We start from the raw sequence: 15,412 nt of genomic DNA on the forward strand, positions 1-15,412 counted from the left end.
AATATTCAGAAACAAAATCACATGAATTTTCAATTTTTCCCTGAATTTTCCTGATTTTTCTGAATTTTCACAGAACAATTGAACTGAAAAAATCAAGTATTTGATTGATTTCCAGATCACTTGAACAGAAAATCAATGGAATATTCGATTTTTCAATGACAAGATTTCCTGAAATTTCAGTGGAACTTGGACACGCTAAAAATTTCCGGAATTTGGCACAACAAATTCAGACGAAAATTTGTAGCAGTGTGGTAGAACTCAATTTTGGACTTTAGAATTGGGGCTCCAGTGATCTAGGTGAAACCCCGCCGGTTTGACGAAACTTCATTAATAACAACTTTGTTATACGACTCACGTATTTTTTCATGCAGCTGTATGGCTGTGGGACTGGGAGGAACGTGCGTACCATTACCCCTCCACTGGTTTTACCTGTGATTACAGGAGTAGAGCGAGAGTTACGGTGCGCCCGCGCGCAGTTCGTATCGTTACGACAGAATAGAATCTACTTTTGCAATAGTAGAAGCTAAATGTACCTGAGGTACGGGTGGAAAACTTTCGCAGGTGAATGGCATGTGCCACTGGTGATCCACTGCGCTTAATTACTTGGGATGAATTAAAGGGATGCATTCATGAGTATTGAGTATTAGTATTTTTCTATTCCACGATTCATGTCAAATTCTGTCTAAATTCCAAGATAACATTCCAGATATTTTTTTTCAAGATTAAAGAAACTATGAAAAATTATGATTTCAACAAGATCAAATGACAATTTTTGCTTCCGAATGCAAGCTTTCACGCCACGAAAAAATTTAATAGCGCTCCGCGGCCACAAAGCCCTGCCTACGGACTGAATAACAACAAATATTGTTTATTACTCGGCCGAAAACAACTCTTCTGGCGATTATGTTTGTATTCCTCGGCTTCGCCTCGGACTGCAAACTCATAATCGCCAGAAAAGTATTTTTTCGGCCTAGTGACAAAGTGTACTACACGGAAAGAAATTTTCGATAAAAATTAGACCTCCAGAGGGCCAAACGTGGGACGAAATGACATTCAACCATTTTTTAGGTTAAGTTTTGTCGGAAAAATTAGACTTGGGAGTCTAATTTTTGCGATTAAACTAACCTTCGTCCCACGTTTCGCCCTCTGGAGGTCTAATTTTTATCGAAAATTTCTTTCCGTGGATTTCTATTAATATTTTATCGAGGGGCTGAGGGGAGGAATAGAACCCTAAAAAAGGTAATCGGTTGCATAGAAAAAAGGATTAATAAGAATAATGATGATCATAACATCCAAGTAAGTTGAAAATCTGAGAAAATTAGTTAAAAAGAAATCGTATTCCATTTAATATAATTAAATAAACAATGAATTATACGTGATAGAAGAAAACGACCTGCAAAATATTTATTAGCAAAAATAATTATACTATATGCAGTACTAGGGCAATTTCCCACTTTTTTTTCTAATTTTTATTAAATAAACGAAGTAAAATTTCTAAATCAGCAGCGAAGCGGTGAAACGGGTCAAGTCGCTTTTGACTTTTCGCTAGTTTTTGATGAATATCTCGGAATCTAAGAGAGTTATCAAAATTTTTCTCATGACCTTTTTTATAACCCTCAATTAGTTCTACAGAAAAGGTCATAACAAAAAGTTTCCTATCTCTTCTAGATTCCGAGATATTCGTCAAAAACTGGCCAATAGTCAAAATCGACTTGACCCGGATTGCCGCTTCGCTACTGAAATAGATTTTAATAATTTCTTCATGAGAATGAATAAAATTTTAGGAAGTACTCCTGTTGCCTAGCATAATTTTAAGAAACTTCGTTCTCATAACTTCACCAAAAGTCTCAAATTATATCCATAATTCTAAAATTCTCTTTAAATTATCGAATAAAAAATTGGAATTGTTTTCTCTCCGTTATTTTTACACTTCCAATTTTTTCTATATAATAGTAATGACCAGGAAAACAATTCATTCTATACAATTATCCTCAGTCACTCACCATTGTAGCTCCATGTGCCAATGACCCTCGCCTCCATGAACTTGTAACAATAACTTTTCGCGGAAAACAGCGAGAAATTGTTTTCAATCGAAAAAAAGAAAATTCCGATCAACAAAAGAATTACGAGATTCTGATGAAAATCATTCGCGTTTCAAGAATTATGAAAATGATGTCAGAAAACAGTTTCCATAAGAAAAAAAAAATGAAAAAAAAACTGAAATTATAATAATCCGGTTCTCTTCACCATTCTCTCTAATTATCCCCAATGCATCGACATCAACTCCACCTTATCCACGCACTAATTACCCCCGTCGCCGTCCACCTCAATTGACAGACCACGAAATGCAACCACAAGTAAAGGTCGCCCACAATTTTATCCATCGCAATCATCGCGATTACAAAATCCCTGGAATGGCTCCCAAAAAAGGTGCTGAGGCGAAGCAAAAAGGCCCTCAACATTCACAAACCTCGGAAATTTGTCGCATTATTTCGCATCAGACCTCTCCCAACGGCGTTGGGAAAGAGTTCGATCAGTGGCTCTCATCGGGAGTCGGAGGATCACGTACGCGTGTATAGACACTGGAAAACTCGTTGAGCCGGTGTACAAACGCGTGCGGTTCAACTCACCTTATACCGACCCCTCAGCCCCCTCAGCACCAACCGTCGGTGGAATCCGGTGCGTGTATCGTGTCCTCGTTCACTCAACTTTGGATTTTTGCGGCGAACATTTCCTTTCGATTGAAAAACTAAATTCTTTAGGTGAGAGAAGTAGAGAAATTTTTTACTGCTCAGACGATGAATAACACTGCTAGGAAAAACTTGAAATTCCCTGACTAGTTTGGTGTAAATTTGCAGAGGAGTGGCATTGAATTCGATTTGGGTGGACAATGATCCGGAATTGTCTGTTTCAATGGAGTAGCGAAGTGGTCAAACGGATTAAGTCACTTTAGTCTTTCGTTGAGTTTTCCAGAAATATTTCCGAATTTGAGGGAGATAGCGAAATTTTCATAATAACCTTTTTTGTAGAGCGAATTGAGTGCTACTAAAAAGGTTATAAGGAAATTTTTGCTATCTCCCTTAGATTTTGAGATATTCATTGAAAACTGGCCAATAGCCAAAATCGACTTAAACCGTTTGACCCCTTCGCTAGTGATGTAACTTTTAAGAAATTGGACCGCCGTAAGGCGGTCCATCAAACGCACAAGTTCGGTAAATTCAAATCAATTGTTTACCTTAAAAGTTCACAAGCAGTAGTCAAGAAGACTTTATCAATCCCCTCGTCATGCAACGCCGAAGCCTCATGATAAGAAGCACCAATAATTGTCGCATACTTTCTCCCCTCCTCGGGGTCAACAGTCCTCTCCTCAGCCAAATCGCACTTATTCCCTACAACCACAAGCACCAGGGGCTCCTCGATATTTCTCTTCAACTCATTCACCCAACTCTTTATCGCTGTGAACGTCTTATACTGTGTNCCCCCCCCGCGCTTCGCTAGTGAATGACTAATTTGATGATTGAAGACAGTTGAATCTATAGTGTGGTCTGTACCCAACTGTAAAAGATACGCTGTTAGAAAAAAAAAAGAAATTTCGTGGACAGTTGACTACCAATTTTCAGGACAGTGACACTGAATACGATTTAGGGGGAAAAAACATCATGAAATTTCAGGTTTCACTGAAAATTCAGTAAAATGCTAGAATTTTAAGCGGCATAAAGACGAGAATTCCTTAATTTATTTGAATTTCCAATCAAATATGAATATTCATTTTGCCATCTTCCTTAGCTCCGCGGATATTCATTGAGAACCGACGAATAGTCAAAATCAACCTAAACCGTTTTACCGCTTCGCTACTGAACTCTAAAAAGAGACTAATTCCATTCACAAAAAAATAAAAATGATAAAATCGTCGAGCCAACTTTGAAGACTTTCACATGTTTTTGACGGGCGAGGGGGCGGGGGCGGGGGAATTGGCAATTTGGAGATTTGAATGGGTGGAGAAATGAAAACAAACAATCGTAATAATAGAAAAATCCATCGAAATGGCCAACGAATGGCCTGGCCGATCGTACGAGCGATGAATCGACTATAGAAAGTTTCCGCGGTAACGGTTTTGAAACTGCTGGGCAAAGGTGCCTCTCCGTCCCCGCCACCTTAGCCAACTACATTCTAGAATTTGTACTCAGCCACTTGTACGCCAACGTTGAGTGAAAAATGTCATGATAAAATACGTTCGAGGAGTGCACAATCATGCTTGTTAGGTTCCAAACTGATGTAAAATGATGCATAAATCGACTTGAAACCGGTCATTAGACTCGTCTTGTATTCGACTCATTAGAATCAACAGAAACCGGACAATGGATGAAGAATAATAAGAAACAAACATTGCGTCATTTTTTTCCCCAATTTGAAGATGAGAAATAAGGGAGGGTGTGCCTGTACCGCCCACCTAAGGGAAAATGCCAGTTTTATATTTTATATTTCAACTTGAGTATAAAAAACGTATTTGTGAGACTTCTTTAACTATTGAACTCGTTATTCTCGAAGTGTAGACGCCTAATTCTCCTTAGAATCCACAAAATTGATGGAAAATAAAAGAGAGAGCCTATTGAGCGGTACTACCCGCCGTCGGGTAATACCGCTCGGCACGATTCCAATGCCGCTCATAGGGTTTTGCGTGTATCACTCGCGCCGCAAACTAACCTGTACTCGAGTGCTGTCGAGCAACTACGTGGCCGATCCTATGAGCGGTATTACCGGCTCCGCTCGGCGTCAACAAAATTGTTGATAATTATTGACATGAGTGGAGTTTTGAGTTCGAATTGGTCTCAAATTACGCGTGAAAGTACCACGAATCGAATAACCACAGTTTAATATGAGAATTCAGCGTTTGAAACTATCAAAAACCTTAATTACAAGTCCACAAATTTTGCACTGTAAAGACCTCAAAACTTCGTTACGTGTTTTTTCATATTTAAAGTGGTAAATAAATTGAAGTTTTTCCGACAATCACATCCTATCATCAAATTCTTCATGATCAGGAACAGAAAGAAATTTTCAAGTTGATGGTTGTGGAAAAAATCGGGTGAGCGGTATTACCCGCTGAGCGGTACAGGCACACCCTCCCCTATGTCGATGTCCCGTGTGTCTAACAACACTCGACTGTTTCTACTAACTCATCCCGTGAATTTTTACCTCAGGAAAACTAAGGTATTTATAGCGGGGTGGGCATGTAGGAGGTGAGACGGAAGGGAATCTATTGTTCTCTCGCAGAAAACCAATCGCTGAACAAAAAAGACGATATTTCAATTACAAATTCTCAATCTATTTCGACCATTTTTGTGTTCGAAATATTTTTTTAATAACTTGTATATTTTTTCCCACATATTTCAAGCCTTCTTTTATTTTTCTAGCTTGTCTTTTTGATAATTGGGACATAATTAATATGGATAGAAAAAGTGACGTCTTGCCGTTCGAGGTACAAGTTGGCAGCACTGATTCACTCAGCTGTTGTTCCTTCCCTTCGACCCCCTCCCTGACCGCGCCTTAAATACCTTAAGGTATATCATTCTTTATTTTTTTGGGAGATATGAGAATATCCCTGATTGTGAGTGAGGTAACCTCGGCCTTGCAGTTTCATACAGTGTTGGAAATTTTTCGAAATTTCATGAAACTATGGTAGTAATTCTCTTGAAAGTGACATTGAATCCGATTTAGGGGGAAAATGGTTGTAAAATTTCAAGTTTTCCGTGGAAGTGAGACGGAAATTTCACAACTTTTTTTTTTATATTTTAGAAATTTTACAACTTGATTGAATTTTCAACGGAACCTGAATATTCAGAAATAAAATGGCACGAATTTTCAATTCTTCCCGGAATTTTCATGATTTTTCCGAATTTTTACCGCATAATTTAACAGAAAATTCAGACGACAATTTTTAACAATGTGTTTTACTAGAAACTAAACGAATCATTAGTTACCAATTACGGACTGAAACACAGAAATGTCCGAACAAATTGTCTCTCATATCATTAACTCTGAAATCGTTTAAAAAACAAGTGACTTTGCAGAAGACATATTCCTTTCGAAATTTCCTTTCATTCATTAATTCTGAAGATAAACGCACAATTAAATTCGTCACGTCTCACCCTTCCCCCATAGATTTCACTACCTGCCTCTATTGTCCTAAAAACCACCAACAAAAAACATAAAGTGCTGGTACGATGACTGAGACCCTCGACAAAGGCTAATTTACATGTCAAAACCTGACAAATCGAATTGACTCACCGGATTACCACAGGAAGGAGTCAATGCACTCCGACAATCTCCTCACGTGACTCTCGAATCTCTTCCTCCGAAATAAAAATGAATGGCACATATACACGCGCGTCAGTCAAAAAGTCATTTTACCATTTATTCCTTCATTGTTTCCACTTCAAATAATTATTTTTCCATAATTCATATATATTTTCAGGTATAGAACCACCATTGGCGTATTTACGTGACCTATCAATTTCTGATCTCTTGACAAACCTCAAATTGCCCTTAACCGTCTGATTATTCGCAGTGATAGTCCTATTCATCAATCATAATTACCGTTAAATTGTGAAGTTGTCAATCTTTAACATAAATCTTGAAATTTTAAATATTAAATTAACCATCATTTTGTCCATTTAAATTTAGAAATAATCTATGAACCAATAATTTAGATAGGAAGATTGACGATTATTTTTCCCAATCGGATTTCGACCAATTAGAGCGCAGTATTTGAGGCTTCCCGACAGTTTTATTTTGGGTATTTCCTTCTAGCTTTTGAATATTTCGCAGTACTTCTTTATTTTTTTTACCTGAATACTTCGTACACTGATAGAACGGATTTGTTATTGTTAACGAATGGATTTTGGTTGGAGGTCCCACCAAATGTTCATTCGTTAATAGTTAACGAATGTATATTTGAGGAGCCTTGTTTGACTTGACTTTCGCCATTCAAGTGAACCATTCGTTAACTATTAACGAACATTCATTTGGTCATATTCAACTCTACCATTCGTTAATATTTAACGAATCTCGTTTGGAATAAATGAATCATTCTATCAGTGTAGTAGCTCTTCATTTTTTCGGCTCATTTCATATAGAATCTTATATTTGACAGTCTATGGAAGTCGGGTTATTCTATTAACATAATTTGTTCAAATCTTCCCCAATTCACCTCCTGATGTTGTCCACTGCCCTCTGCTTGGCCAAAATTTCATTGGGAAAAATAATCCGACGAATGCCCCTCGAGATTCAAAATTAATCGGGTATTTCCCTCAAGCTCCCCTGCAAACAAACCATCGTGCCAAATTTTTTAACCAGCAAAACTTGACACCCTCATTTATTTGCAACGAAGCTATCGGAAAATACCCGACAATTTTGAAGCTCTTGGGGTATTACTACTGATAATCGAAAATCAAGTACCTAAATTTAGAATTAGGCTTGTTAACTAAAAATTACACTTCAATATTATCAAATATTTTATTCANTTAATCGGGTATTTCCCTCAAGCTCCCCTGCAAACAAACCATCGTGCCAAATTTTTTAACCAGCAAAACTTGACACCCTCATTTATTTGCAACGAAGCTATCGGAAAATACCCGACAATTTTGAAGCTCTTGGGGTATTACTACTGATAATCGAAAATCAAGTACCTAAATTTAGAATTAGGCTTGTTAACTAAAAATTACACTTCAATATTATCAAATATTTTATTCACCACACGGAGAGAAATATTCAGTAAAAATTACGGAACTCACAATTCACTCACCGATTACCGAATCGACTCAGAAAATTTAAGTGAGGGTATCGTAATTTTTCACAGGAGATTCAGATAAAAATTACGGAACACTCCGAAAAAATTCCGTGACAGTTCCGTAAAATTTCCTACAACCACATTTCGCTCCGGAATTACGGAAAAGATACGTAATTTTTATTGAATATTTGTCTCCGTGCACCAATCGGAAAAATTTAGTTATTAAATTCTATATTACTTTAAATGTGTTAAAAATCGTTCAAATTTGAACAAAATAAGGAGATTATCCTTCTTAATATTGTCAAAATCTAATATTATTGGCCATCACTGTTTGTTCGTCTGGGTTACTCTACATTTCCACAGTCAAATGAAGCAATAAATATTTCTATATTACCTGTGACACTGGGAAGTGGATCTGCAAGGCTACCGTTACGACTGTCTAAACAATTTACCACTTTGAGAACAATAAAAATGCGTGTAACTGGCCAATATCGGCTGAACTCCACTTATTTTTCTGAGAAGAGGAGCTGGTGAGGGAGACGACACAGACACAGCGGCCAACGGTACATTTTTTTGCCCCTTTCCTCCTATTTTTCTACGCGAACAACTACTTCGCAGTTGACACTAATAGGAGTCGTATCACTTGTATTACATGAGCGAGGAGAAATTACATAAATAATTTCGCGGGAGGTTATTTCATTTCATAGAAGAAATTTCACAAAAGTACGATTACATGACAGAAACGAAACTGAATTAAGAATGTTATCGTTGATTCAAAAGTGTTTGTGTTGTTATTTTTATTGACGCGCATTCGAACCTTACACTGTTAGAAAAATACTCCTGAAATTTCGAGTAAAAATCTTGAACTTTATAATAATCATTCACACGAAATTTTCATGTATTTTGGTACAGTAATTTTTACTCTACCGGCACGGTAATTTTTATTTTTATCAGGATAAAATTTCTCTAACGTAGAATAAAATTTGATCGTCATATATTAATTTTTACTAAATTTCGGGATAGAAATGAAGAAACGATGACTCATGATACACTTTTATAGAACGGCAGGGTAATTTTCATCAAAAATTTCTCTCCGTGCGCTGATCCCTATTTTTCTCCTTTCTGTGGGCGCGCGTAGTGGGGGACACAGGGATTCCCCTCTCCTACTGTCCCCAAAGTATCTTATACGAAGCCTCTACTGTATATGGGTGCAGTCAGGGCGTATGTCACCTTTTCTAGAATACCTTCTTAATCAATTCCATTTGATAAACGGAATGTCACACAAGACCGATTACATGAAAAGAAATGAATATAATAAAATGAATTGAATAAAATGAATATAATGCATTAAAAATTTTCTTGAACTTTCCCGGAAATATCAGCTGAATTTTTTTTTAATTGAATATATTTCCATATTTATTCGGTTGGAATGAGCATCCTTACCTCTTCCAACGCGAATGCTCATAGAATTATTCTTCAACTGTCCGCACTATCAATTCAAGAAAGTAGTATATTCATTCTCAATGTGAGAATATTTGCCTCCTGGTATGACCTGGATAATGTGCAGTGGTAAATAATGAAATGGGCTGACCTGCGGCAGAAAACCTGCGCGGTATGTTGATGCTCGGTTTGGGAGACACAAGTGATGTCACTGCACGTTGACAAACAGAACGTGGAGGGCATGCTGTGGTGGCAGAATTCAATAAAGATGCTAATTCCTGAATTGTGTACGAGGAAAATACATTAGCAAGGGAAGAAACGAATATTCTTGCCAAGATGTCGGGGAATTAAATTCTGTTGTCCTTTGAATTTTTTTGTGAAGTGGTAAGTACCGCGAAAGGATGAGTCCACCCAGCTTCAGAAAGAGTTTTCGATATTATTTACTTCCCTCCAACCATAATTTTGCTTTTTAAGACGAAGGAAATTACACATAATTTCGGAATTACACATAAAAAATAGGAAAGAGAAGCAATTGAAATTCAAAGACAAGTTGCAATGAATTAATTGGAATTGAAAAGTAATTTGGAAAACTGCAATTTTTTGAAACTAAGAGCATTTTCTATGAATAATTTATAAGCAATCCGTTTTCCACCATAAAATCATTTGATCAATTGTAACAAATTTATTCATATTCAGAATTTTACCAGGAAACGATTTTATGCCTAAAAACGTAACGTTTCCGAATTTTTCAAGAATCTCAATTATTTACTCATAAACAAGGAATGTTAAGAAACAAAATTCTATGCAAAATGTAATTTGAATGATGCTGAATATTCACGATTGTTTTCAAATTTTTCTCACGCAATTTAATTGACAAATTTGATGATTGAAAATGGTTGAATTTGTAGTGCGATCTGTACCAAATTGTAAAAGACAATTGGATTTCGTTAAAATAGTACGAATAAACTCCAGTTGAGTTGTTGAGTGTAACAAGATAAATTCAAAAAGCCAAAGAAACTTATACGTGTTCTCATGAAAGACTTAATTTATCACCCTCGAGTTTTTCCTCAATAGTTCATTATTGTTTGTGTGCCATGGAAATTTTTCTAATTGAGAGTGGGGTAACCTCGGAGGTTGTAGCTGCAGTAAATACAAAAACATCCAAATTTCATAATTTTTTTTTGAGACTGGGATCTGACAAAAATGTGTAAAAATTCTCAATGATGCAGCATACATTGATAGAATGATTTATTTATTCCAAACGAGATTCGTTAACTATTAACGAATGAGCATTTGGTGAGACCGAATAGACCCTAACCTTCAACCAAAATCCATTCGTTAACAATAATTAATCCATTCTATCAGTGCATTTCCCCCATAAATTTTCCATTTTTTTTTTCATTATTGTGACTTTTCACACGAAATACCTGAAGTCAGGAATATTTGCCAATAAGAAGTCTTTCGCTCCAGGGATTGATGATAGCATTACCGATTTCCGAGACAATTAGCTCTCGAATTGATATGAACTCTCTCGATGTTTCAGTCGTAGTTTTCACTCTTCCATCTCCATTTAGTTAATTAATTACAGTTTAGGGCCGTCTGATACGTGATGAAATCGAAGATATTTCATCATTCACAACAAATTCCCATGAATCATCGAATTAAAACAAAAAGTTTCGAATTTTCATAACTGAGCTTGATTACAACCTCGTGAATTTCTCTCGGGGAAATTATCGAACGAAGTATTTTCTGTCAAATTATCTCGCCAATTAAAAATCCATCTTCTCTCCCGAATTGATGATTTTCCACGTAATTCGACATCAATCAAGGTGTTCTATTCAAAACTAATCACAAAGTGGATTCCAGTGGACCATCAGCCAATCTCAATCATCAAATAATTGTCCAATTATCTCGGTAATCATCAAGATCAAGAAAAATCGTCAGATATATATATTTTTTTATGCAATTAAGTCGATTACGAAAAGTGTTTCTCAATATTTTCTCACTTGATCGGCCGTTTCCTACATATCGCGTGCTTGGAATCAAACGTTCGGAAGTTGGAGAAAAAAATTGTGATTTGTGACCTTTCGGTCTTAAAGATATCTTTTAAGGTTTGGAGTCAAATTCCAAAAATTAACCTACTTAACTCGTAATTGTTATTTCACACATTTTTTTAAACATTTTGAAAAAAAAACCTCTGTACACGGAAAAAATATACTTGAATCAAGTATATTTTATACTCGAATGGAGGATGGGTGTTTCAAGTCGAGGATGATTATTTCGTATCAGCCCGGGTTGTACCAAGCGCTCTCAAGTATAATATAAGGGTCAGACACTGAGTGTGAGAATATAAGAGTCAAAAAGTGGAGGTTAAAAAATGAGGGTCGGAATATTAGAGTCAAAAACTGAGGGCCTGAATGTAAAGGTGAAGGAATGAGGGTCAGAATGTTAGGGTTAAAAAAAGAGGGTCAGAATATTAGGATCAAAAAATTAGGGTCAGAATATAAAAGTAAAAAAGTGGGTGTCAGGTAATGAGAAAATCACCGAACAAGTTAAGTAATTGTGGAGCCAACTCGACTTTCAGTACTTTTTCATCTTAAATAGGAGAAAAAGTGCGAAATTAATAGCTAAACGAAAATTTAACGAATGCTTGTCGAATGAAATTGAATTATTAATTAACTATTTGTTGAAATTCACCAAATAATTTTCTCCGTGTAAATTATCCATTAAAAACCAGTTATTTTTTCACTGAATTACATTTCACTCCTCGATTACCATTCGTATAGTAAAATTTGTCACCATTTTATAGGTAATTTTTATCCAACTTTTCTCTCTGTGTATGGGAAATCTCATTTCAATAGTCCGCGACATTAAAAACTCATAAAAAGTATAGTCTCTCCTTAATTTAGTAAATTAAGTAGATTTTTGGTACTTAATTTCGTGCATTTTTCTCCTGACATCAGACAAACTGTCTCGGTATTTTCCAAGATACAGATAGAAAACTTCTCATTCCATAAAAACAATTGATTCATTATTAATTCCCCTAATCACATGCTTGCGGACAACATCACTCATAACGCCGCTGGGGCAAAACGGGTGATCTTGTGTTTGTATTTTGCACGAAATGCTCCGCAAAATTCTCGAGACATTCATCATCTTCGCGGAATGCAACTCGACCTGAGAATAATTATTCGTCCATGAATCATCAAAAAATGATTACAACTTCATCAGACGCATCATCAACTGCATTCGCCAGTCCAACCGTAATGCAAAGGTCGTTACGCTCGAGGAGAACCTCGTGCCTACGTGACTCGCATCATCCCTTCCCACCCCCACACGTGGACCCCTGAATTCCGGTGACATCGATGCGCGTCGAGGCGACAAAACGCTGCGATTTTCATGCAACAGATGAAAACACCTGATCTATCATCCACCTTTTTTCGATCTATCCGCGTGAAACGGACGTCCGGAGGACATTGTCTGCATTTCGCGACCCAAATACCTCCTTATGTATGCATATCGGTAGTGGATTAATAGCGTAAGATCGCTGTTATGTGGACGAAAAAATAACTACATCAACACTTGATTTTCTAAATTACACAGTTGTGGTGGAAGTGGATCAGTTCACCTGTCTCTCGATACTGAGCGCAGGAAAATCGGCCGTCAGGTACCTCGAGCCGACATAACTTATCATTTTAATTGTTGAATATCTCGGTAATTAGTGGTGCTGGTAGAAATTATCGGGAGACAGGTAAGAGAGCATTTTTTGAGCTGAAGGTGCCTTGACAATTCCATGTTATTTTAGAATATAGAAAGATGGTTGGAAGTGTCCAAAATGTCTTTTGAGAATTCCAGATAATTTAACAATGGCCAGAGGCCATTGCAATTGTCAAAAGTGTCCTTTGCAATTTGCATATATTTTATCAATTTCAAAAAATTATTAGAATTGTTAGAATTGAACGGCTTTTAACATTTTCACATAATTTGACAATGTCAAAAAATCATTGAAATTGTCAAAATTGTGTTTTAACAATTCCAGATATATTAGCAATGTCAAAAGACTGTCGCAATTCCCAAAAGTATCTATTAAATTTCAATACAATGTAACAATGTCAAAGGACCGTTGGAATTATCAAAAATGTCTTGCCAATTCCAGATAATTTAGCAATGTCAAAAGACCATTGCAATTCCCGAAAATATCTTTTGAAATTTGCATATAATTTAACATTTTCAAAAGACCATTGCAATTGTTAACAATATCTTTAAATTTCCGTATAATTTAACAGCATCAAACGACTATTGGAATTTCCAAAAATGTCTTTTAACAATTTCAGATACTTTAACGAAAATGGTCGAAAGACCATTGCAATTTCTAAAAATGTCTTTTAAAATTTACATATAATTTAACAAGGCCAAAAAATCGTTGAAATTGTCAAAATATTTTTTAACATTTCCATATAATTTAGCAATGTCTAAAGACCATTGCAATTCCCAAAAATGTCTTTTGAAATTTCGATATAATTTAACAATCTCAAAAAATCATTGGAGTTGTCAAAATGTCTTTTAACATTTCCATCTAATTTAACAGTATCGAAAACTCATTACAATTTCCAAAATCATCTTTTGAAATTTTGCATCTACTTAAACAACGCCGAAAAATCATTAAAGTTATTAACATCTTTGTAAACATTTCCATACAATTTAACAACGTTAAAAAACCATTTCTTCGCCCAGAAAATTCTCTAAAAAACATCTCTTGAAAATGTCCCCTTCAAAATTCCAAGCTCATTGCGAAATTGAAGAAAAGAAATTATTCCTCCGACCCGTCCCCCCCCTTCGAATAATCACGAAAAAAATGTTCCATAAAATACTTACACCATCGTCTGAGAAATCCCCCTTGAAGTTTAGCGCAAATTCCCCGATTAACCCTCATCTTTGGATTGAATTGGTCACTGTCCTTATGTTAATAAATCATTAATTTAAAAAGAGTCGGTATTCCTCATCAACTTCTTCGTCCTCTTTTCACTTTCATTCAGACAATCACCACAACGTAAACTAATGAGACTCGGGGAATAACAGACTTTGGAAACGTGAATTTGTTTTTTTCATAGAATTTAAACAGAATGAAAATTGTTTTGTGGTTACGATAACCGAAGTTGGCTGATCGTTTCTTCAGCGACACGGAGGTGAAAGTCGACGCCAAGTATGCCGTGTTTTAATGTTGGGATGACGAGGAATCGAACTGTTGAGCTTTACGTTACGTTTGTGTGGGAATAAATTATAAAAATTCCTTTCTTTATTCCTCAGCGGGATTAGTCAGTGGTAATTAAGTGTCACTTTTCACTCGTTTTTGGTATTATTATTCGTTCGTTTGAGTCTGTTATTGCTGTCAAATCATCGTAGAGACAATTTGATTATTTTAATCCGGGGGATTAAGTGCTCGGACTGGAGGAATGCAATTTAATTTGGATTTTCGACGATTTTAGAGCCAAAGTCGACAGTTGAACGTCGACTTGAAGTCGTGCTTTGGAGAGACACGATCGTCCCGATGTCGGCCCGGACACTAAAGGTGGCTATGGCCTGCCAAGAGAGCCACGGTGCGGGCCTGAGCCTCAGGTGAACGATTTATTATTGCCCCCACCTGCGACAACAAACCGAGACCTCCACCTTCTCTTTTTCCAATCCGAGGTTTATCCCTCCTTCGATATTCACCATTTTTCACAAGTGGTTTTGGTGGACAATCCTGTCGTGGCCACTGCGTTGACTAATGTGGGTTTTTTTTTATTTCTGGGTGTGTAGGTTTATTCCATCGACTTGAGTCGTTTTCGGTTTCACTCGAGGTTCATCCCTTCTTGATAGGATGAACCAATCAGTATTCGAGCCAGACCAGTAATCGAACTAATTGGTACTTTTTCTATAAAATAAATTAGTAGAAGGTAGAGATGCCTCGCATTATACATGAAAAATAAAATTATGACATTTCCAAATGATATTGTGATGATTGAAAATGTCTAAGTTACCTTATTACCAGCGGAAAAAACTCGATGTTTTCGATGACACGCCGCCAATAGCAGATTCCCAGTACAGAATACGCATTTCGATTACTGGGTTTTCACACATTTTAGGCTTTTTGTATTCATATCATTAATTGTATCGTCAATTAATATCCATAATATTTTTTGC

At 36.3% G+C, this 15,412-nt stretch overlaps 1 protein-coding gene across 2 annotated transcripts in view; it reads right to left on the reverse strand.

Annotated features, from left to right (window-relative positions):
* LOC107035780 (scavenger receptor class B member 1) overlaps positions 1–15,412 on the reverse strand; it is a 47,425-nt gene that overhangs the window by 29,384 nt on the left and 2,629 nt on the right. The window contains exon 1 of one of the 2 annotated variants that reach the window (XM_015253370.1): positions 14,105–14,809. The exons of the other annotated variant lie outside the window; for it this stretch is intronic. Coding sequence (XP_015108856.1) covers positions 14,105–14,162 — 58 coding nt within the window. The 5' untranslated portion in view covers positions 14,163–14,809. Of the gene's footprint in view, positions 1–14,104; positions 14,810–15,412 lie in introns of those variants that run through there. 2 annotated transcript variants of the gene reach the window in all.

This window comes from Diachasma alloeum, unplaced genomic scaffold (genome assembly GCF_001412515.2).
Source record: "Diachasma alloeum isolate Michigan unplaced genomic scaffold, Dall2.0 Dall_scaffold_00200, whole genome shotgun sequence".
Taxonomy (NCBI): Eukaryota; Metazoa; Arthropoda; class Insecta; order Hymenoptera; family Braconidae; genus Diachasma; species Diachasma alloeum.